General features: G+C 41.0%; 1 protein-coding gene across 1 annotated transcript in view; it reads right to left on the bottom strand.

The window, feature by feature from the left end:
• SNTG2 (syntrophin gamma 2) overlaps window positions 1-26,020 on the bottom strand; it is a 503,218-nt gene that overhangs the window by 57,917 nt on the left and 419,281 nt on the right. The window contains exon 22 of the mRNA XM_075595051.1: window positions 15,604-15,714. Coding sequence (XP_075451166.1) covers window positions 15,604-15,714 — 111 coding nt within the window. The remainder of the gene's footprint in view (window positions 1-15,603; window positions 15,715-26,020) is intronic.

The following is a 26,020-nucleotide window of genomic DNA, read 5'->3' as shown; positions in this document are numbered from 1 at the left end:
CCTGGATCCAACTGATACTCTATCCCTGCCTATCTCACAGCTGAAGGCACAGGGTCCTTACCTAAGGGCCTGTCCCTAAGACCACCCACCCTCACTAGTTGGGTGTCAGGGCCCCAACTCTAGCCCGGGGGATTTCTGGCCTAGGGCAGAAGCTCGCAGCTCTCTGCCCCCTTCCTTCCCCCACTGTCTCCTTAGCCTAACTGATTCATGTGCTTCACAGTCTGCTTCCTGACTCTGCACACAACAATGTATCCTTCTCCAACAGGAGAAGCTGCAAGCTCTATTGGCTGTCTGGCTGCCTGTGACCAAGGTGAAAGTGCAGTCCCCAGAGGCTGCTGGGAATTGTAGTCCTTTATGGCCCTCTTTAACATTGGAGCCGCGTGCGCGCACTAAAATGGGCGCCGCGTCGCGTGTGCGCATGCGCAAGCCTCTGCGCATGTGCGAAGACATCAAAGATGGCGGCGCCCTGCCACTGATGTCGCCGGGAGACCCCGGGAACGTGCTCGCCCCCGCAGTAGCACACACGCAAGGGGGAAAGGAACCGGGAGACAGGGGGACCGGAGGGACCCTGGCTATATATATATATATATATATATATATATATATATATATATATATATATATATATATAATATATATATATATATATATATAAAACACAAAAAAGTGTGGCGCCAAAAAATAAAAATATAATAGTGATATAATAAATTAAATATGACTATAGTTAATGAATAAAAAGTTGTGTAAAGTGAATAATGTATGAAAGGGTTAATATCTCAATTACACTAATGTGACCTAGTGCATATTGATACAACACAACCAATAAAAGTGTACAAAACAGTGCATGAACGTGCTCAAAAAAGAGAAAAAGAAAGACACAAAAATCAAAAAACTCCAACCAGTCCTTCCATAATTAGTCCATGATGATAGGATGTCTGATGTTGAAAGGGGTCTTTAGGCTGCTCTCACACAGGGTAAACCAACTCCACAGATATCTACAGACAAAAAAAAAGAGAGAGAGCGCACGCCCCATAGCATAATACTGCATAAAATTTATTAAAACAAGGAAGGGGATGGGAAATGGGGGGGGGGTAGGAATCGCACTCACAGGATGCAAATGGTTAAAAGGCAATTTGTGATTATATCACCACCATCCGGTTCTGGATACTGCAACACGTCTCCGTGGACTCCTTCAGGGCTGCCAGACACGATCACCAGGGACCAGATGTTAAAGGCTCCGTTCGCTGTCTGTATAGAGTCCAAAACTCCAGCTCACACTTCCAATGGCCGCCGATCGTATTCCCGCGCTTGGTATAGGCTGCTGCGCGTGCGCGGCGTCGTCGTGATGACGTAATCGCGCTCTCAGTACCCTAACGCTGAGCCCTTTGAGAAAGTTACCGGTCAGGTGACGAAACGCGTTAGGGTACTGAGAGCGCGATTACGTCATCACGACGACGCCGCGCACGCGCAGCAGCCTATACCAAGCGCGGGAATACGATCGGCGGCCATTGGAAGTGTGAGCTGGAGTTTTGGACTCTATACAGACAGCGAACGGTGCCTTTAACATCTGGTCCCTGGTGATCGTGTCTGGCAGCCCTGAAGGAGTCCACGGAGACGTGTTGCAGTATCCAGAACCGGATGGTGGTGATATAATCACAAATTGCCTTTTAACCATTTGCATCCTGTGAGTGCGATTCCTACCCCCCCCCCATTTCCCATCCCCTTCCTTGTTTTAATAAATTTTATGCAGTATTATGCTATGGGGCGTGCGCTCTCTCTCTTTTTTTTGTCTATATATATATATATATATATATATATATGTGTGTGTATATATATATGTATATGTTATGGTGGGTAAAAAAAGTGACAAAAACCCTCCACAACAAAGCATATAGCAAATGGATATATTACTGTATGCTCATTTGTATGTCTTAGATAGGTTGCAACACTGCCTTTCACCATTATCACCCCACACACAGCACTTGTACTGCAGCAAGGGATTCTGGAAAATGACATTAAAATGAGCCCACAGTGCCAGTTTTTGCTTCAAAACCATTCAACATGGTTCCCCTATAGGCTTAAGCTTGCTAAATGGTCACAGCTTTGAGCACAGCCAGGGTTAAGATGCATAGCCAGCAAACCCACCCACAGATAGACTGTTTCAACCTTAATGGGTCTCTTCAGTGTGGGGTTGGTTATGCTGGCTGTGCAAAAAAAGAAAAAGAAGCAAGGGACAGGGTTTACCATACTTAGTTAAGTTATTGTTGGTAAAGCTGTGACCATGCAGCAAGCTCAAGCCTATATGGGAACTATGTTGAATGGTTTTGAAGCAAAAAGTGTCACTGTGTGCTCATTTGGATGTAATTTCCCAGAATCCATTGCTGCAGTGGAAGTGCTGTGTGTGGGGTGATAATGGTGAAAGGCAGGGTTGCAGACCTGTCTAAGACATGCAAATGAGCATACAGCAATATATCCATTTGATATACATATAGTATAGTACATCTTCTCCCTTGTGTCTCTGGGACATGCTGGCAAGTAACTGCAGAGTGCACTCTATTCAATATTCTGTAAAAACGTCTCCTTGCTCAGAAAGAATGGAACCTACATCTTCATAAGCAAGGGAAAGATGGCTTAGTGTTTACAATATCATACAGACCTAAGACAGTTGTTGTTCTCATAATGATAGCCATTCCCACAGTTTTTCCTTAAAAAATACAAGGCTAATTAATTTGATACTGTAGTTTTGCTTTGTATATGGTAGCAAACCGTTTGGTATGTTCTACACTGCATTTGTTAAGCAAGGCTAGGATTTTGATGTTACAGTTTTCTTTACATCTCTTAATATATCAATATGTTGGTAATTCTATATACTGTAGTCCAAAGAGGCTGTTTCAGAAAATATAGAATTAGGCTCTAAAGTCCTTTTTAGCCTTTTATAATCCAATTCCAGTTGTTCTGTTACTCTGCTGTAGAAATGGTTAAAAAAAACTAGCATCTATTTTATTTTTCTAATCCTCCCTTGTGGTTCTAGTGGTGTGACGCATGTGCTGCTTCTAAGAATTCTTAGGCTTCACTTTTCACAGCTCTGTGGTTGTCAATCGCTGCAGAGCAGATAGCATTTGTACCCCAGAGTCCATAGGCCTGCTATTGTGTGCTACAAAGGAGGGTGTGTGAAGAGGATGTAGAGGGGTCAGGCTGAAGTGGTGGTTCCTCAAATTTGTTGGCACCCGAGATCACAATTGTCTTGATAAATAGACCCTGTATGTCCCATACTTTACAAGTAGAATACTGTACTATACAGTATGTCTACTAATAAATAGATTTGCACAAATTGCAAATTCTACAGGTGACAACAAAAAATAAATACTTGATAGAACAGCAAAGGGGACTGCAAGCTATTGTTTTTCATACAAAGTTTCAGAAAACCCAAAAGTGACAGATTGGGATAAAATATAGCATTGGCCCCTGCACTCATGTAGGGGCCCCATGGGATGTGGGAACTCCTCTCCCCCTTTCTGAGTCCCCCACTATAGCAAGGCAAGCAGTTAAGGAGTTAAGCCTTTGGGGTGTATACTAGTGGATGGACTGGTGGGTGACATGTACATAAAAGGGGGAAGAGGAGCAAGAGGGACCTCTTACCACAATGCCCCTCCAGCACATATACATGTATGTATATATATCTTTATTAATATAGAGCCATTAATGTATATAGCTCTTCACAGCAGTAATACACATGACAATCATATAAATAACAAAAAACACATAATGGGAAGAAGCACTTCAGACATAAAAGTGACATTTACTAATAGGCGTCCCTGCCCGGAAGAGCTTACAATCTAATTAAACATTCCCATCCTACTCCTGAAGAAGAACGAGCCCCTACACATTTTTCAATTAGTAATTGAAACTTTTCACGCGGTGTATACCTCGGAATACCGATGTCATGGCGTGTGATTTCTTCCAACCGTACCGCCTTAAGACACGAGTGCAGAAAATGGCATTTTAGTGTTCTGGTTTTAAGCACCTGAAATTGACACAGTAGCACAGTACTGTACACATTAAAATACATTCATTTCATTGCATTTAATTGCACACAATCCATAAAATTCAAACAAAGCAACCGCGATAAACATGTGTGCCTGGGGCGATTGGCCGCGTTAAGTCCGTGTGGAGTACAGCAGCGCAAACGAAAACGGCTCCGTGATTTGTTCAAATAACGGCCGGTGCATCTGTAACTATGATACTGCCGTTAGCCACCTTTTAATTGCACTGCTCATAAAAGCATATGCTTTATTTATCCCCTTCAGTGCTTTCTCACATTTTTCACTAGTATTCAGTGTAGATACCTGCAAATTCGGTTATGTCTTGACGTTGGCTGCAGGCTTATAATGCTTCAGTCAAAGGGTTTAACTAAATAACCCTTATTCATGAGATTATTATTTTATTTTAGCCTAATTGGTAGGAGTGTAAGAAGCATTATTTTTGTTTTTTTATATGTAAGGCCTATCTTTTTACCAGCAGCAAACTTCTATAGGGAGGAGTGCGGTAATATGTACAGCCTTTCACACATATTAGGCCAATCCTTTTCCTTGCTGCATACTCCATATGTGCATTTTAATATAGTGTCACTGAAATGTCATCGGGGTAGGTTTATTGGCTCATCTGCTTTACATAGCATTTCCTTGGAGGTTTATGTCTCCTCCCTTTGGGAAAAAGCCCATACCAATTTTCCAATTAGTACAGGTATATTCCACTTCAGTGTCAGTCTGCACATCACCCTCCAAGAGTAGTTGAATGTACAAGGCTGACAGAAAGAAATATATGTCAGTTTTATTATATTCACACCAGGGAATTTGTGCACCCATAGTTTATCTCTGTAGTAAGGTAACTATGATACTGGCTTTAGCCACTTTTTAATTGCACTACTCACACAAGCATATGCTTTATTTATCTCCTTCAGGGCTTTCTCACATTTTTCACCAGACCATGGGACAATAATTACATATATTGAGTATAGATACCTGCAAATTTGGTTATGGCCAAAATGTTTAACTAAATAACCCGTTTTCATGAGATTACTATTTTATTTTAGCCTAATTGGTAGGCGCTCAGGAATCATTCTTTTTGTTTTTCTATAGTTTGTTTTAAAATGTTTTCTGTTTTAAGTTTAAATAATAATAAAAAAAATGTAATGAAGGAGAAAAAGGAGTATGGAGGTGTATTCATGCTAATTTGTTGTTTGTGTCAGCAGGGCGTGGCCTGCTAGGTTGAGAAAGTCCCAGAAATTTAAGGATAGTCCTGGGTAAGATTGCGCTCTTATTAGGGCTGGTGGAATGATTCTGCTATCCCTATATACAGTAGTTGGCAGGGGGAGTCACAAGCCATAGCTACTGTTCTGTATGTCATTTGACTCTGAACTATTTTCAGGATGTCTGTGTCAGGAATCCACTCCTGGCTTTTCTCGTAGCCTTGCAGGGTGCTGTTGTTCTCACTAATTCCCTCTTTGCAATCAACAGTAGCTGTGCGGGCTATCACTGCAACCTAACCTTGTACTCAGTCATTGGAGCAGTGCCCTCACACCCTCCTCCTGGGACTGGCCCGCTGTCCTTTAAATACTGCATTCCCACAATCCCTCTCTGCCGAGCATAATCCTTCTTGGATGTTTACTGTGTTTGCCACAAGCTACCTGTTTGGCCGCCTTGTTCCTGTTTCCATTTTCCATGTTCCTAGTTCATGTTCCTAGTTCATGTTCCTAGTTCCTGTCCTGGTTCCTGTGCTGAAGCTTTGGTTTCCCAGCGTATCCTTCAGCCCCACGTTCCCAGTGGCCTGCTGCCTTTCCCATAGCAGAGGCCTGCCTTCTGAGTCCTGAGGTCTGCTGCTCTCTCTTCTCGCAGAGGCCCGTTCTGGACTCCTGCGCTGAAGCATTGGTTTACCAGTGCTGCCTGGCGGTGTGCCCACTCCGGTCAGCCTTCTCCTTCCTGAGACCGGTACCATGGGCCATGGTCACCACTCGCGCAGAACCCGCTCCCGCCCTGCAGCTATTACGCTGAAGCGGGACCTAGTTGACTTCCTGTTGCCGAAACTCCGCTTGGATAATGTTTACCCTGATGTCTCCTATCCTGACCCTGGCTCATCCACTGACTACATTGCCCTCTCCAGTCCCGACCCTGCTATGTACGACTACGAACTGCGCAATCCGGTTCCGATTACGTGGTCTCAGGTCGGTGATTATATAACCCCACCTCAGCCCCGTGGTCCGGTCCTGGTTTGTGGCGAGCACAACCGTGACAGTCTGGAAGGGGGTGTGAAAAGTTTGGATCATTTCATATTTAAATAAAGCTGTAGCCTTGTTGTTCCCGACATTGGGTGTCTGGAGTATTCTTTGGGGGTGGGGAAATGTTTGCTCTTATTACGCCATGTAAAATTAAAATCTAATAAATGAAGCAATGATTGATAAAAGGACATATGGTCAAAATCTTAACTGTTTCACTTTTCAAAATAGATTATACAGTCTAAAGCGTCTATGCAGTAAGCAGCAAAAAAAAACATTCGCCAGTTTTGGAACTATGATTGGCTCTGGTAGACCAGGTAGACCATGTGACAGAGGTTTGGGGGAGAATGGATATGACGTCAGTGAAAGCCTGTCACATGGTATTAGAGCCAATCAGAGTAGGGATAGACTTCCCACGCTCTGATTGGCTACCGTACCATGTGAGGCCGGCCATGTTTCTTTTCATGACGTCATCTTAAAGGCAATTGAAGCAAAGCCATTCTGATTGGCTGCACTTTCATTGCCTTTAAGTGACGTCATCATTATTTTTGTATCGGCCAAAACACATGGTTTTCAAGGCCCAATCAGAGCCGTGGAAACCATGACGAAAATGTGACGTCATAGGCCTTTAAAAGCCTATGTCGTCTCATTTTGAAGCCAGGCGCCGAGGAGGAAGGACCTCCCAAAGAAGAAGAAGACCAGGGCATGGCAGCAGACGGGAAGAAGACCCCGGAAGAGAGCCGCAGCTGAAAAAAAGAAGAATACAGATGAAGATGGATTACAAGTAGAAGACCCGTGGATTGTTTTGTTTTATTATTTTAATGTTTATTATTTTATGGGTTCCTGTTCGTGGATTGGTTTGTGAGTAAGCTGTTCAACGGGAGTAAGTGAGTGGGTCAAGTAATGGTAAGTGAACTAAAGAAATGTATGTTATGTTCCTTTTTTTTTTTTTGCTTTTTACATGTGTTGGTTTTTTTTATTGTACATTATTTCTTGCCACTGTATGTATGTATGTATGTCTAGAGAGATATATACATATAGGGTAAGAAATGATAGTGTTTGAAAAGCTTGCTTTGCACTATGTTAAATGATTTTGGCTATGCTGCTATGCATAGATGTGTGTTCAATGTATTTTATAATTAGATAGATGTAATTTTTGGGCTTCTATGCTGTAATTTAGGTCATGGTGAGGATAGCTTTTGTATATTTACATTTTTGGTGTCCTATTTTGTATGATGCTACCTTGTTCTCTTTAACGGTTGCTATAGTTAATTGTGTAATTGGTATGGATGCTATTTTAATTGCTTTGGGATGTAATTAATGTATGCAAATTGATTGATGGTGAATTTATTGGATTACATAGTATACTTCTTTTGATGTAATGGTATTTGCTTTGGAATATTGTATTGTTAACATTGATTTTCTGCGTCAACATGTTGCTTACATTTTATGCAGCATGTACACAATGTAAATGCAATGTTTTAAGTGGCATTTGAGGCTTTGGATTGGAATTTGATGCTTTAGATTGGATTATTACATTTGATTTGTTTAGGAAATAGCATTGTATTTCATTGAGGATGTTATGGATAAGTGGTATTTATATTGGAGCATGTTTTTGTTAACCCTGAGACATTTATTTGTATATTGGTTCATCATCTGTATATATATATACAGTGTTCGACAAACCTATACATTTGCTCGTCCCGGGCGAGTGGATTTAACCCCCGGGCGAGTAAATATTGGCCCATTCAGCACACGTTTGGTACTAGGTGGCGAGTAGATTTTTTTGTGTGGCGAGTAGATTTTTTGGTGATTTGTCAACCACTGTATATATATATATATAAATTTTTAATTTTATTGTAATTTTTTTTGATGATGAAGCCACTGTACAAAGGAATGCGTGAAGGGTGGGTATGTGGCCATGATGGCTTAACCCCTTAATTTCCTTTGCGGTTAGTATCCGATAAGGTGATTAAGGGGTTCATTGATATGTGAATGTCATTGCAATGTATTGGCTATGTATTATTTTGGCAACGGCCCACAAGGATGATGCTGGCGACGGGGCCTTCTTATTGATGAGGTCAGTAGAATTTTCTCTATTTTACTATGCTAGTTAATGTGTTTAATAATGGCCAAATAATGTATTATCCCTATCTGGATAATAGTTGTTTGGCACATTATTGTACTGTATGTGTTGGGGTGGGGGGAAGGGGTATTGGCCCCAAGGGTATGTGGGTAGGCTTCCCTTGTGGGTAGTGGGTGAGGGTCGTTAGGCCTCACGGGGTGTGGGAGGTAGTGGGATAGGGTATGTGGGTGATGGTGGTTAACCCCTTAATGACTGTAGTGGTTAATAACCGCTTCGGTGATTAAGGGGTTAGGGGACATTACATTGGATGTTTTTATTCTTGTTTCTGTTTTGCAGAAGCGGATGCGGCATTAGCAGGATAAAGATGAGGATGGCCTTCATCGTGGCAGCAGGACAAGGGTGAGTGTTATATGTATTTAATGTATTTATTGTTCTTTATGTATTTTAAATGGGCACATTCCCTATTATCCATTTGTGGATAATAGTAATTGTGCCCATTACTATGCTGTATGTTAGGGGGGTATATTTGTTGTTGGTGTTATATATATATGTGTATATGTACAGTATATATATATGTATATATATATATATATATATATATATATATATATATATATATATATATATATAGGAGAAAAAAACAAAAAACAGGTGCACTCATAGTGTAGTAAGGTTGACAAATTTATATATGGGACTGGTAAAATATGAACTGTTCACTCACAAACGGAGAATAATAAATCGCATGTATGAGATAATATTCAATCGCCAGCATGTAGAATGGGACCTCGACTGCAACTCCGGATAGAAAACCGTTTTAGTCACTGTGTTGGGGGGAATCCGTGACACCAATTCTTCCGTGTATCGAGGATAACCAGGCACCTCCTTGCTGTTCAGATGTCTCACTCGTAGAGGGCTTCCGGGTCAGCGTCTTCACTCGTAATGCATGGAATGCATTGAAGGCTTCCGGGTCAGCCTAAACACTGACAATGCTGCAGCCGCCATGATCGCAATGAGTCCCGACTGTATGAGAATGATATCTCCGTTCTCCAAAGTGAAAAGTTCAATAATAAAACTAAAAGATACTCCAAATATTAACGCCCTACGCGTTTCGTCTTTGCAGACTTCGTCAGGGGTATTTATGATGTATATGGTTCACTCAGTATATATAGCTGGAGTAGCCAATGACAAAATAGAACTAATTAGATAATATACAACAGGTATGTTAAATGGGCAGATGCAAATTTAACCCGTATAGGTGCTGGTGAAACAATGTAAAATATCAGAAAATATATATAGATGGTATATATTATATATTATGTTACAGGAAAACATATATATGAAAAATACATAGAAAATATATTAAAAAAAATATACATATATACATATATACAGTACAAGAAGATATATATGAACAAGAAAATAAAAAGTATATATGAAACATAAATATAAATGAGAATGTATAAAAATATATGTATACATTCTAATCAAAGAAAAACAGACATTCAAGTCAAAAGAATACATATATGAAAAGCATAAAGAAACCCAGTATTGAAATAAAATAAAGTAAAAATGAAAATAAAAAATGTATAATATATAAAACGTACATACACAATATTCAATATATTATGAGACATTATGACATTGTTACAATATGGGTATACCTTTCAGAGTACTCTCATATATATTTATTCATTTATCCATTTTTTAGATACTACAATTGTGGTTATAATGGTGGTTCTATATACTGTATGTCTCTTTAAGCATCTTTTATAATTGGTCTCTTGATATATATATATATATATATATATATATATATATATATATATATATATATATATATATATATATATATATATATATATCAAGAGACCAATTATAAAAGGTGCTTAAAGAGACATATATAGAACCACCATTATAACCACAATTGTAGTATCTAAAAAATGGATAAATGAATAAATATATATGAGAGTACTCTGAAAGGTATACCCATATTGTAACAATGTCATAATGTCTCAGTGGCAAGCCTACCAGAGAACTAGAAACTCAGAGGATACATATAGGACAGAAATTCAGCAATAATATATATTGTGGCAATAAAATGCCATAGAGGAAAATTTAGTGCCAAAAATATTTGCACATATATATGCTATCAAATTTGATGCGCAGAACAAAGAAAGGAGGAGAAGAGAAAAAATAATCACCACTGCACCAGATACAGTGCGGCTTAAAATATAATAATAATCTATGTGAAAAATATATTATTTGTAGTTCAAAATATTTGTTAATAATTATTAATGATTATTGATAAGCAACAATTAATGTGCTATATAAGTGTCTAATAAATTATGAAATATGAAAGTGAAAAATAAAAATAATAATGAAAAATGAAAAGATATATAATAATCATAATATGAAGTATATATGTAATAATAATAATCAAGAGTAATTGTGATGTCACAAAACACATAGATTATTATTTTATTTTAAGACATTATGACATTGTTACAATATGGGTATACCTTAAAGAGTACTCTCATATATATTTATTCATGTATCCATCTTTTAGATACTACAATTGTGGTTATAATGGTGGTTCTATATATGTCTCTTTAAGCACCTTTTATAATTGGTCTCTTGAGATATATATATATTGAATATTGTGTATGTACTTTTTATATATTATACATTTTTTATTTTCATTTTTACTTTATTTTATTTATTTTATTTCAATACTGGGTTTCTTTATGCTTTTCATATATGTATTCTTTTGACTTGAATGTCTGTTTTTCTTTGATTAGAATGTATACATATATTTTTATACATTCTCATTTATATTTATGTTACATATATACTTTTTATTTTCTTGTTCATATATATCTTCTTGTACTGTATATACTGTATGTATATTTTTTATATATTTTCTATGTATTTTTCATATATATGTTTTCCTGTAACATAATATATAATATATACCATCTATATATTTTTTCTGATATTTTACATTGTTCCACCAGCACCTTGGAGAACGGAGATATCATTCTCATACAGTCGGGACTCATTGCGATCACGGCGGCTGCAGCATTGTCAGTGTTTAGGCTGACCCGGAAGCCTTCAATGCATTCCATGCATTACGAGTGAAGACGCTGACCCGGAAGCCCTCTACAACGAGTGAGACATCTGAACAGCAAGGAAGTGCCTGGTTATCCTCTATACACGGAAGAATTGGTGTCACGGATTCCCCCCAACACAGTGACTAAAACGGCTTTCTATCCGGAGTTGCAGTCGAGGTCCCATTCTACATGCTGGCGATTGAATATTATCTCATACATGCGATTTATTATTCTCCGTTTGTGAGTGAACAGTTCATATTTTACCAGTCCCAAATATAAATTTGTCAACCTTACTACACTATGAGTGCACCTGTTTTTTGTTTTTTTCTCCTTTAGATATCTTCAAGGGAGTGGTGTTCCCCCTAAACAGGCTGCAAAGACTCTGAAGGACAGTGTTCTGGGACTGGTTTTTGTATCTTCTATCTTTATTTTATATTTATTTTTATTTTTATGTGTATTTTTTATATATTTATTATTTTCATAAAATTATTGGTGTTTTATAGTTGCTACCATTTTTAATTTATTATACTCCTATTAGTATATGGTTCACCAGTTCTTCACGACATAATTGGTAAGTTTTGGTATAAATATATATATATATATATATATATATATATATATATATATATAGTTAGTGTGGGGCTGTTTTGTGTGTTTTATTTTTATTGTGGGTAGCGGGGGTGGGTGAAGGGGGTATTAGCTCCAACGGTGGTTTGTTTAGAGCTTGCGGGTGGGTAGCGGGAGGGTTTAACCCCTTCATGACCGCTACGGTCGTGAAAGGGTTAAGCGCACCCGTAACCCCCCGCAAGCCCTAAACAAACAACAAGGGCCAAATACCCCCTTCACCCACCCCCGCTACCCACAATAAAGCTGGCACGGCGGCATAACCCCTTCATTGCCTTAGCGGTTAGCCGCTAAGGTAATGAAGTGGCCTTTAAAAGCATTTTTCCTGCCTCGGATGCATGCCGGGGGGCTCAGGTGCTGGTATTAATGCTATCAGCTCAGGAGACCCCCGGCATCAATCCCAGCCAGGAAAAAGGCCAGAATTTTTTCTAATTGCCTATCCGCCACTCATCAGCAGCCTTTTACCATCAACTAGCCAACTTTTTTTGCCGTGGCTGATTCGGCATAAAAACGCCATTCTAGAGTGGCGAATAGTGGCGCAAAGCTACTCGCCACTACTAGAATACAGCGTGGCGGAATACATGTCTATTTTAGGCGAAAAGTGCCTTCTCGCCTCGCCAATGGCGGAAAAAAAAAAACGCCACAAAAACTGGCGTTTTTTTTGATTCTCGCCACTTTCTCGTCCCTTACTGAATAGGGGTAGGCATTTTTGGCGGGAAACGGGAGAGAACTGCCTTTTCGCCGCTTACTGCATGAGGCCCTTAGTCTAATTAACTATTCATTAATGTTTCATATTAAGGTACACTGTTGAAAACCGCATTCCATCAACCCTGCTTACAATAAAGTGACGTCAATTGACCTACTGTATAGTGGGTGTAGAAGGTTTAATCCAATTCACTAGAGCATTGTGTATTGTTTTCTCACTTTGGACCTGGTACTGGCTTCCTTAGATAAAATTAAAATAGGTATGCTTTCATCAAATACAGATATGGCAAGGGTTACAGACCCCAGCGAACAAAAGTCCAGGTCGCTGGAGCCAGTGTCTGCAACGATCATGCTGCGTTGGTCCATGCTTCTCAATGGGACCCCCCACCATGTTAATTCTTGAGTGTCATGACCACTGCAGTCGCATGACCACGAGAGGACATGGCCCAGAAAATGTTAATACTTGCTACATCTGTATATGAAATGCAAATTAAAAACTATTATACTGGGCTTTTGTAAGTCTAGCAAAATTGCATAAAACAACTTGGTATTAAAGTCCAGATGTTACCAAGCAACCAAGAATTCTAGGTTGAAGCTTAATATTAAACAAATTATATGTAACGGGTATTCCCTGTGAATACAGACGCTACTACCTGCTGTGTATACCTGTGTGGCTCTCAGGAGCCTAAGCCTCCGCTCGGGGAGTCTGGGGTACATACATATAACACAATCTCGTGGTGCAATGCCTCCACCTGCGATGGCTCCCGCCAGAGGAGGAGTGGTTCCTCGCAGGACAAATATATATATATCACTCCACACACCGCATGTAAAATAACCAATGACTTTACTGTAGCAATACTTATTCATATATCAGCAGGTGTCCCTCTCTAACTACTGCGTCTCGCAGGATGCCCCCACCTACACCGGGTGATCCCACCCCGTGTCCAGTAACCCTACACAATATGTCCCGCACCCTTAAAGGGAGATGATATGTGTGACTGCACAGCCACTAGTCCCGTATGAATATAATATATATGTAGGATCGTTGGTGCACTTGGTGATGGTTACCTGCTGAGCACTCCAGTGCCCGGGCCTGCCAAGGAGCTTCACAAAGGATCCGAAGGCTGACGAATACAGGAACTACAGTCCGGGGCGTTCCCACACTGGTGGCTGAGCCCAAGCCCCTGGATAGACGCGCTGTGTCCCTAACTGACTCTGGGTAGTAAGGGGCAGGGTCCTAACCTGGGGCCTGTCCCTACAACACTCAATGCTACTAGTGACGCAGGGCTATCTGGGGCCTAGGGGGCTGCTGGCCTAGTGCAGGGAGTCACTGATTCCTGCACCCTACCTCCTTCCCCTAGCTGCTCCTGACGCCAACTAATGTGCTCCAAACCCCGCGGAAAGTATCTATTCTCCTCTGCAGGGAGATGCTGTAGCCCTATTGGCTCCCTGGGGTCACGTGGGGCGCTCCTGAGGCTCATGGGAGATGTAGTCCCTGCTGTGAGCCCTCTGCTGATTGGCCGTGCCGTTCGCGCGATCACTGCGCATGCGCGAGCACTCTAGGGGCCGCCGCCGCTACCTGCCGCACTGCGCATGCGCGAGGATCGATATGGCGGCGCCCTGCCTTGTCAGGCCGCCGCGGAGTCTCCAGCGCAACGGAGCGCTCCCTGCTCGGCCCCCACCCTCCAGAACCTCCGGCGCGTCTGCCGCTTGGCGCCGGCAGCACTCGCCATTGCTCCCGGCACGGAGGTAACGAGGGGGGGCCGCCGAGCAGAGGGGGACCCGGCTACATATACATCTTTGCTTTTTGGCATTATGTACTTTCGTACTGTATAACAAAGTCAAATAAATAATTAAGGGCAAGCACTTTCACTTGTGTTTTGATTCTAAATATTTTCAGTGTTGTGGTTTTGGTTCTAAACAATTTTCGTGTCTTTGTTTTGCCAAAAATCAATTTGTTTGGATTTGGTTTTAGATTTTTAACAAATAATGAAAAAAGCTAACATTTTGCAGGAAAATGCTAAAATCACACAATAAAGAACCATAAATGCTTGAAATGGTATTCAATCATAAAAACAATTAGGAAACAAAAATAAGAAAACTTAAAATAATTAAAAAATATATGACGACAAACACCTAGACATGGGCACTTGGCCTGGTGTTTTGGTCTTTGTTCTAAATAATTTTGGGGTTTTGGTTCAAACATGCATTTGGTTTTGCAATACAAGGTTCTGGGAGGTGCTGCATTTGATACATCTGGTTTTGCCCACCTCTAGAAATAAAACATTTAATTAAACATTTAAAGTATGCAGTGTAAATTGAAAATTAATGCTTTAATTACAGTTAATCATTCATGTACCTCAGCGGTGCACAAACTCCCTGCGGTGCACCCCCCCTACCTTCTCTCCTACTCGGTCGCGCCCCCCCCTCACCACTAATGTTGCGTCAAATGACGCTGCGGCGTCATTTGAATGTCACGTCTCAAACGATGCCCGTTGCCATAGAAACATGTGACTGGAATCGGGTAAGTAAGTTTACAGAAGCCTCGCGCTCTCAGCGCGTGTCCTCTGTAAATGCTGTGCCCCCCAAAAGTCTTGCGCACCCCAGTTTGCGCACCGCTGATGTACATAATCATGTATTTTTCTGTTTCAAAGGCTTGTGACCCTTTCATATTGATTGTACTTTAATTGCAATTTGTGTAAGATATTTGAATTAATATTGATGTCACCCACATCATTAGTTATGTAATAAACTTTGAACATTATATCTGACCTCAAGTATGCACTGTGTAATGCCATAGTCCTTACCTTCATTTCAATTTGTTTGCTGTCAGAGTTCAGGAAAAGCAGTTTCACCCGAGTTTTTCCATCATCAGAGGATCCCTTCAATTGGGAGAACTTAAACCGCCAAAGTATATTCTATAACACAAAAAAAAAATAAGATCAACTGTTTGTGGTTATGTTTTAAGGTGTATGTATATGTCTGTGATGTATGTTTCTGATGTTTATATATGTATATTGCATGTATCTGATATGTTTGAGAGTGTGTATATTACATATAGCTGATATAAAGTAGATAAACCAAATGTATTACATTCACAATATCACTACTACAGTAGTAATATAAATTATCGCGAGTTGTCTTAAAAAATCTAATTGCAATTCAACCTCTCTTTTATTCCCGTACAGTTCTTCAAGTGTGTTTGTAATTGTAATTAGAAGATTAAAAATATGAGATCGTACAGTACATGGGAAAGAAGTTATTTCTGAGGCTCCTTAGCTGTTAGCCATACAAAAATTCTCGAACTGTAGAAAACTTAAAATACAGTATGAACACACAACAAAAAGTATTTTTACCAAATTAAATGTTTTATTTGTACAGGATAATAACGTTTAAACAAATAATACAAAAATACAACTTCACTCTCCTTTCGAATGTAAAATATATAATTTGTACATGTGTTTGTTAAAGTGGAACCTTGTTGAAACGCATATGTGTCATTACATTTGTGTGCATGCATGTCATTATGTAACTGTGTTCAGAATTACATTACTGTACAGTAAAATACAGTGCGTTTCCTCACTGTACTGTAAGTGTACAGTATATAAACAGTAAATGCAACGTATTTTAAAGATTTTTATAGTGTATGTCAAAGCTATATTTAAATGACATCAGTACTTTATTTATGGTAAGTTTATTTAAGCACTAAAGGCAACTTAATTTCAAGATTTATATATAAGGTATGTAAGATATTTATATAAATTTTAAAGCTTTTACAACTTTAAACAGTAAATGTACCTTATTTGCAAGATGTTTATACTGTTTATGTATGTCAACGAGATATTTTTGCAGTATACAGTATATTTAAATGCCTTTATTACTTTATGTTCAGTACTACTGTAAGTGTCTAAACAGTACAAACATAAACACGCCAAATCTATATTGAATGAATGAAAAAAAATATTTGTACAGGATAATAAAGGAAAAAAGAATAATACAAGAATACAAAGTCGCCTCTTCAAAATTTAAATCTTGCCTTTTTCTTCTTCGCAATGGCTGGTGCTTCTTGGACATCTTGGTCTGTAAAGAAAGAGACCATATTATATATTTACAATCACACCACACATTATGCAATCCAGATTTATGGGGGGTTTGGGGAGAAATGGCATGACATGGGGAACCGTACATTATGACTACAGTACACTGTGACTACTGTACACATGAAAAAACTACAGTATTAAACCATGACGCCAGTACAGTCCATTGTTAAACAGTATCTTCTAGTTTTTGAGGGGGGTTGAAGGAGACAAAGCATGCGTGGCATGGGCTACAGCACTTTACAGTAGGACCAGAGGATTTAAAGTACATTAGGTTTTGGTGGGCTTGAGGGGAAGGGACATGGCATGCATGGATTTGAGCACTGTGTCCTAGGCTGCACTTATAGGGCCAGCGACGGCGATGCGACGTCGCGTCAAAACAAAATCAATGCCGCCGTCATGTGCGCTTATAGTAAGCACGGCGAGATGGAGCGACGGCTTGGTCGCGATCGCTGGAAGTCATCTCAATTTGATTTTTTCCAGCGACCATTGCCTGACGTCTCCGTCACGTCGCCGGCATTATAAGCGTAAACTTACCTGGTAGAATTGCTGGGATAGTTTCCTGAACCAAGGGGGGGGGTGTTCCTGCACGTTGTCTTTGCCCAGCTCCAGACATGTAAAAAAGAAAATAAGAATTAAACAATGATATAATTAAAAAAAACAACTGTTTAATTTTTAAGATTAAAAACATTGGCGGTGCATCTTTATTTGTAAATAAAGTTATAACTAGTAGTCATCCAATAAGTCGATGGACCTCGAGGGAAGAGCCCTTGTATGCCTCAAAAGGCTATTGATGCTGTCTCTCACGTTTTTATGAACACTGGTAGCTTTAAAATTGCACTTCATTTCCTCCATAATTGATCTCATTAAATTTGCTGGAAGAGCTTTCTTGTATTTATTGCCTTCATAATTGACATTTTGGCTCCACTCGCTGTACAGCTCAAAACTGATATGGTGTTTAAAGATGAACTAGGCATATTCTGAAGTAGACAAAATCTGATCTTGTATTTCTCCCGGATGCTTTGGGGCTGGTCTCTCAGGGTGATGTCTGGGAGCTGTACAATCCTGGCTGATTTAGCCGGTGTGCTTCTGGCAGTGGGCGGGGGTAGATGGTCGGGGAGGATGCTTTCCTCCTGTCGTGGGCCAAACACTTACCAGGGTTGTCATCTCCTCCACCAGAAGGGTATACGTGTATTCTGGAGATGGAGGGGGTGAGCATGGAGTGGCCCATGGTGTGCTTGGTGTTGGCACCATGAAGGTCAAATCCAGGGATTGAGAGGGTGCACAGGGGGGGTATGCGGTTCCTCCATGAGAGAATAAGGCTCCTCCAGGCCACCCTCTGGCTTCTGCGTCAGACATACAGGGGCAGGGACTCCAAGCAAAGAATAGAGCCCTGCGATGTTCCTCTCAAACTTATTCAGATGGACACCCATGCCACCCATGCACCTATCCATATTCACCATGGTCTCCAAAAGATGATCCATCTTGGCCTCTATTCGGTCCCTGTATTGCTCTGTTGAGTTGTCAGTGATTTCGATACCACTGAAAACATACAGCATGAGGGTGACCGAGCTGGATCTGGTGCAAGGAGTGCTGGTGTCACCCAGATGAACATCTGTGTGGCTGGGTGCTGGAGGAGGTGAGCTGGGGGCTTTGGGACTTACATCAGCTTGGCTGGGTACAGGAGCCCAGGTGAGCTAGAGGTTTCCGTGCAAGCATCAGCGTGGATGGGTGCTGGAGCAGGTGAGCTGGGGGTTTCCGGACGAGCATCGGTGGACAAAGGGTCAGAGTGGGCGGATGTTTTGGAATCGGTGGCGGTGAGTGATAGCAGTGAAAAGTCCGGGACGTCCGATTCTGCTTCGATGGGTGCAGGGGTACTTCTGGTGCCCGTCCAAACAAGTTGATCCATATGGATTTTGGCAATTTTTTTCTTCACATAATAAGGGCCAGGGTTCATTGCATTGGGAGCCTTCGAAACATTTTCTCTAGGCACTGTTGGCTTTGACTTGAAAACAGCTTCCGACTTTCGCTTTCTCTTGGTTGGCACAGCAGAGGAATGCAGGTTCCTGCATCTGTAGAATTTATGATGATCCATGGAATCAGATGGAAGAATGCACAATACAGTATCTGGTCAAGAGCTCGTTCAGATAGAGATCAACGTGTGGGAGTCTATGTATTTTGTGTCACCTTTATGCACTGTGTCCCTATTGGATTTTTTTGGCATCCGTGAACACGAGCTGCAGGTGTTAAAAGTGTGTGCATACAGCACTTTACCTCTTGTGGCCCATTATAAATACACTATCACTTCTGTTGATTCAATGCACATTGAATATACATCGAATACACATCGAATATACATTCCTATGTGCTTGATTTATTTTCTAAAGCAGCGATGCCGAAGAAAGTAATTTAATTGGATCTCAGCATGAGAATACAAGAAATGTACAAGAAAGGACACAGAATTTTACAGATCAAACGCTGGTTACTGAATTCGGGCCTTGATTTAGCACAAAGCCCCATAAGCTATTATGCCGATGGTAAGGCAAAAGGTGTAAAGCAAAGTCCACCAGTCACAACAGAGTAAGTTTTCTTGTTTTCATTCTGTAATTACTTATTAGTTGTAGAAGCGTCTTGCATATCAAAATGCATTTTTCTGTTTACTTGTTTTCTTTGCAATTATTTTAGAATACTGTATACAGTACTGTATACCATGTATTTGTTTTGACTTATTTTTGGGCCTAACAAATTGTTCTCTTTTCCTTTAAACTGTACTGTAGGACGGCAAAGCGTCTGCTGTACGAAATCAGCGAGGCTAATGATGATCGCTGTGCAGCAAGAGTCAAGACTGTTCTAGAGAACAGTCACAATATGACAGCATCTGAGACCAGCATCAGAGTGATGAGATGCCAATTGGGATGGAAATATTGACGTGTCAAGTAAGTGTCTTACTGTAATAAAGTATAGTATAATGCAATACTGTAGTATGCAAAGTGACAGAACAGGGCTGATACAATAATTACTGTGCCTTAGTTAGGACAGTACAGCTAAAGTGTTGTACTGTAAACTACTGTACTGTAGGTAAAATTGTGATTTTACTGAACCTGTAAAATTCTTCCTTGTATTAACAGAGCGTATCCAATGATAAGGGATGCCAACAAGGTAAAAAGTGTGGAGAAAGCACCGCCATGGATCGAAAGTGGCGAGACTTTTCAGGATGTCATCTTTTCTGATGAGATAACTGTAGCTCTTTAGAGATTTGCCACTTTTGCATTCCACAAAAAAGGACGTCTATCTCTGAAGCCGCGTCCCAAGCACCCAGTGAAGATGCATGTGTGCGATCTCTAGACATGGACCAGATGCATCATCATATTTGAGGGTAAAATAATGTACAAAGTCACATGCTGTAGACTTATGCATTGCATAGTACAACTGTAGTATATTCTGAACCCTAATGTTCAGTTTTAACATAACTTTTTCTTCTTTTGTTCCAGGAATTATGGACAAAGTATTTTTCCAAGAGCAAATAGTCACCCGTATTGTTGAATACATTAGGCATGATTTCCCATCTGGAGGTCACTGTTTCTTCCAGGACAATTACCCTAAACATACCGGCTCTTTTGCCTATATTCTTGTGAGCGGTATCATCTGAGTTAAGACGCCACCAGAGTAAGTGCTCAAGTGTACATGAACTTTTTCTCATTGGTTTAAACTGTTTGTGTCTGTTCAACTAATTCACCATTTTTCCCCTCCCATTTCAGATCACCTGATTTGAACCTCATCAAACTGATGTGGCATAAGCTGAAGGATCATCAGAAAGGTTGTTATACCATCTGTAACAGGGGTGTTATCCCTCTTCAGTAAATATGCCTCTAATCCAGCAGTGTGGTGGTTAACTGCTGGTAGTCAATTAACAAACACCACCTGCCTGATTAGTGTTGCTTAGAAAAGCCTGCCCTTGAAACAGAAAGGGAGATTGTGCCTGAATCTCACAACTTGTGAGACTGACATGGGGACAGACGTCTTGAGTCTACCAGAAGAGGCTGCTTGCAAGACACAGGGGAAACTTCTAAAACCTGAATGCTGACAAAACCTGATGAAAAGATAGCAACCCAGGAACAGAGAAGATTTTCCCTCCAACCACAAGGAACAGATAAGACTTTCATTTATAAGACTTTTTATATCTGCTCATTTCGTGATATATGTTTGGGGGCTGGGAGACATGCTTATCTAAAGGGAGTTATGGACTGCATAGTTTTCCCTAGAAATACTCCCAAGTGAATAGAAGCTGTGTTTACCCCTTTTTTGGATGGTTTCCTGATGTTAAGGAAACAGGCGCAATAAAAGCTTTATTTAATTTCACCATAACAGTCTCCCTTGCATACCTCTGTGAGCGTCCGCCTACACCATCCAAAAAGGAGGAATTAATGCAAGGAATAATGAGTTTCTGGAACGACATACTGACTGTACAAAGATGCAACACCTGTATAGACAATATTAATAGCATTTTGCCCGTTCTTTTAGAGCATAATGGGAATGCCACCGGCATGTAATAAGGTACAGTTCTGTACTGTAGTAAGGTAAGTACAGGTAGAGTAAGTACAGGTACAGTAAGTATGGTACTGACAACCTGATTAAGTGTTAGCCTTCTATTAAAGGTAATTGAACGTTAACCATTTTATGTCTGCGCTTACTCTCCCCTTTACATATAATTAATAATATACAGAACTGTATATATAGTATTTGTATTAGACATGTGTACTGTATTAACTATTTTATCTAAAAATTCATTATATTTTACATGTGCAGCAAGTTATACAGTACTGTAGTTTATTCGTTTTGTGTGGCTTTCAGTAGTGTTAACCAGTCAAGGCCTTCAATTCACTAATCCTGCAGCCATTTTTTTCCTTTCACAGATGCAACACCTCTGGAAGGGGGGGTCCAAAACCTGAAACATTAGTACAGATGTGTCTTGGTGTGAATGTCATATTTTGAGTGTGTGGTGGGGGGGGGGGGGGGGAGGGGGGAGGGAGGGGAGAGGGTAGGTTCAACCAAAATGTTCATCTTGGTATACATACAGTAATAATGTGATGAGCCTGAAGGATTAAAGTTGAAAGACATTATTTGAAGTGTTGTAAAATACAATATAAGTTATGACTTCCTTGATACTGTACCATGTGTGTGTGATATTTCCATAAACAGTATAATACTGTAAGCATACCAAGCCTACTCAAAGTTTAGGGTATTGAATAGAGTTCCAACCCCCCCTCCAACACCCCCCCCCAAAAAAAAATATAACAGTATGCCACCTCAAAGAGAAATAAAAATGTAATAATTTTACAAATGTAAAAATTGATAAAATATGATAAATGCCTTCTGTGATATAAAGTTTTCCTTAAAATCACTCATTTATTAAGGCCCGCTTGAGGGAAATAAAATATGACGTCATTTTTTTTTTTTACTTGAAAATCCCATTGACACTGAAGTCATTTTAGACCATTAATGTAGACTGCAGGACTTCTCTGGTATGCACATGCACGTGAAACCAGGCCAAGAACAAAAGGCTCAAACATAATGTTACTTTCTTGTTTAAGGTCCCATGGCCCGGGGGAGTGCAGGTGTTGATAAGGAGCCGAATGCCTTTTGCTTGGTTTACTGAGGAAGGTGTGTGGAAAGGTGCAACTATGTAATTTGTTTAATCTTTGTGTAATTCTGGGTTACTGTGCAAGATAACATTGAAAGAAATCATTTGAACTGAACTGTTGTAAAATATAAATGTAAAATACAATAAAAAGTACTGTATGATCCAAATTTGAAAGTATTGAATAGAACTTCCCCGCCAACCAAAAAAAAAATTAGTATTTTTTTTTTGGGGGGGGGGGGGGGGTTCTTCCCACAATTAATTACACATGCAAGGTCTAATTTAATTATAATGCAAAATGCAACATCATAGAGAAATATAAAGGTAGTGGTTTTATAAATGAAAAAAATGATAAAATATGAGAAATAATGCATACAGTAAAAATGTTTTCCTTAATATCACTCATTTATTAAGGCCTGCTCGAGGAAAAAAAATATGACTTCATTTTTTTTTTGCCTGATTTACAAAGGGAGGTGTGGGGGAAGGTGTAGGGGAAGGTGCAACTACGTAAATTGTTTAATCTTTGTGTAATTCTGGGATGACCGTGCAGTATTATACTTGAAAGAAATAATTTAAACTGAACTGTTGTAAAATATGATAAAAGTTACCGTATGACCCAAAGTTGAAAGTATTGAATAGAATTTCCTCTCCCCCTCCCCCCAAACTTCATTAATATTTTTTTTTCTCTGGGTTTCTTGCCCGAATAAATTACAACTGCAAAGCCCAATTATACAGTAAAAAGCAAACTCATTGCTAAAATAATAATAATGTGATTTAAACCCTGTTGAAATATTAAAAAAAGTATTGCATAAAGTGTTTGTTCAAATCACTCAATTATGAATCCCTTCTCAAGGAGAAAAAAATAAAAAATAAAGGATATGCCTTTTTTTTTTTTTTTTTACTTGACTTGAAATTCACATTGGCAATTAAGTCATTCTAGCCAAATTATAGTGCAGGTCTTCTTATCAGCCATGCAAGACCCGAAGCATACATAATGGGTCTTTCTGTACGAATGTCCTGGATCGTCTAGGGGAGGTGTTGATAACGAGTTGAATGCCTTTTCCTTGTCTTTGTGTGGGGGTGGGAGGGGGAGGGAAGGTGAGATGCAACTCAATTGGTCTCTCTTACAGTACTGCATGGATGATCGTGGAGGATTAGAAAACAACTGTTTTAACTGTTTGTAAATGTAGTTATTTTCTAAATCTTAACATTGATTAAATATGTAAAAAAAAGTATCACTTCCATTAAAAAGTGTCTTCCATTGGAGGCTTCCGGTGACGTCACCGCCCATGGACACATAGAAGGAGAGCTCCCGAGCCCCCGACTGTATAACACAGTACTATAGCGGTCTCTGGACCCCAAAACGCTACCAAGTGGAAGCAAACAGCAGGGGAAGGTTCCAAGCATGGCTAACCGCCCGAAAAAAACGGCGCAACAAAGCGTTTCTAACTATTTCCCGGCGAGTCAGAAGTCCGCAGGGAGCTGCAGCCTGTTCCAAGATGGCGACGCAGCCAACTTGCGGGAAGGCCCTGACGGTGCGGCCGACAAGGAACCTGACGGCGTGAGTAGGGAAATAAATAAGGAATACCTCGAGGCCCTGTTCACCAGGATGAGACAGGGCTTCCAAGACGATCTATCGAAAGCAGTGCATACCTTGCAAGCTGACATGAATCGCCTATCGGAACGCACAGACATTATTGAAAATAAAGTGGACAGTCTGGAACAAGCCCAGTCCTCAGTAGAGGACGAAATTAACAGAATGCAATTCGAGATTCGGGCACTCAATGAGCAAGCGGAAGAACAAGAAAACCGCGACCGGAGACAAAATATCCGGATCAGATATATGCCAGAGGCGGTTGACACAGACTTGCTTCGCCCATACTTGATTGACCTGTTCAAGGACTTGCCCCAGAGCTCACGCTCGACAGGCTGGAAATGGACCGAGCTCACAGGGCCCTGGGACCAAAGTCTGCAGATCCCAGAAGAGCAAGGGATGTCATAATCAAGCTACATCATTACCTGACAAAAGAGGCGATCCTGAAGGCCAGCAGAGAGAGGGGCACAGTGCAGTTTCAGAATGCAAAGCTGGAAATATACAGTGACCTCTCAAAAAAAACGATTGACAGACGGAGAGAGCTAAAGCCTTTAACACAAAAACGAAAGGATAACAACATAAAATACCGGTGGGGTTTCCCCTTTAAGATAGTGGTAAACAAGGGAGGCAAATTCCATACTCTAACCCCGAGGACTGCACACGGTTCCTAAGAGGCCTGGGTCTGGCACAGGCTGGAGAAGAAGACATCCCTGAGGATCCGGAGGATACCGGGCGCCAACACCAGCTGCCGAGAGTACAGCGAGCATCACAAAGAATTGCCATGCAGAGAGCCCCAGCCAGGGAGGAGTAGGGGATTCCCCCCTGCACATCTCACTTGCAGCACGAACAAGATGAGCGCCTGCCATGCCCGTTGGCATGAAGAGAGCCGTGAGGGTGCAGTGGAGTCGCGGACAGTGCTGCTGAGTCCTTGCTGCTGTCCCGGAGGGTGCTCGGAGTTTGGGGGGCCCCTCCGTTCCCAACACCCCTTTGCCTGCTGATGCGCCTGGGCCTGGACCTGGTCTGCCCCCCTTCCCCCCCTCCCTCACCCGCGCTGGGTCCACCGTCGCGGTGTAAACCCCTCTTTCCCCCCTTTCCCCCTTCCCCTCCTCCCCCCTGGGGCTGCCCGCTCTGCGGTTTACGAGCGGGTCCTGCTCCCCTGCGTGGTTGTCCCACCCCCGCGTGCTGTGGCCACGGCTCCCTCCGGCTGTCTGATCTGGGGGGCCGGGTGGAGGGGCCCCATATATAGGCCTCGGTGGGATGATCGCGGGGTTTCGGGGTGGGGGGTGGTGGGGGGGATGCGGATGTTGGGGTATGGGGGGCTGGGTGATCGGGACTGGATTGAGGGGGGAGCTTATTGAAATCTCAATGAATGCTAAACATCCATATGTACAGATGAGTATATTTTATGCTATACCTAGAACCCGTTCTAAAATAGTGGCACTTACCAGGGTATAAAACTTAAGTTAACGCCAAATAGATCAGGTTAGCAGAGGAGTAAATCCCACCCTTTGAGCAGGCCATAGGAGACATTTATAACCCTCTAGGGCCATCTAGTGGTGATGTCTCAAACCAAACCCATACTGTATTATAGGAAGATAGACAGAGTACTGTAAATGAAAATATAAGCCCCGAAGCAGCTCAGAGATAATTAACCTCTTCTAAAAAATAGGCGAAGCAAACACGATAAAATAGAGCTCTTGGATATACCCACCCTTAGTGATATCCCCATCAAGATATGAGCCAACTTTAGAACTCCCAAAGACAGAGAAGCTATACGCTGAGGGAAAAGGCACTAAGACAATATCAATGATAGGTGGCCCAGCTGGAGGAATATATATCCTAGAGGAAGGCGGGGATACCAGATAAGGTAGCAAGCAACTCCCAGATAAGGGGAA

The sequence above is a fragment of the Ascaphus truei genome, chromosome 4 (assembly GCF_040206685.1).
Source record: "Ascaphus truei isolate aAscTru1 chromosome 4, aAscTru1.hap1, whole genome shotgun sequence".
NCBI classification, from domain to species: domain Eukaryota; kingdom Metazoa; phylum Chordata; class Amphibia; order Anura; family Ascaphidae; genus Ascaphus; species Ascaphus truei.
Note: the sequence above shows the minus strand (reverse complement) of the source record. Positions and strands in the feature narration are given on the sequence as shown.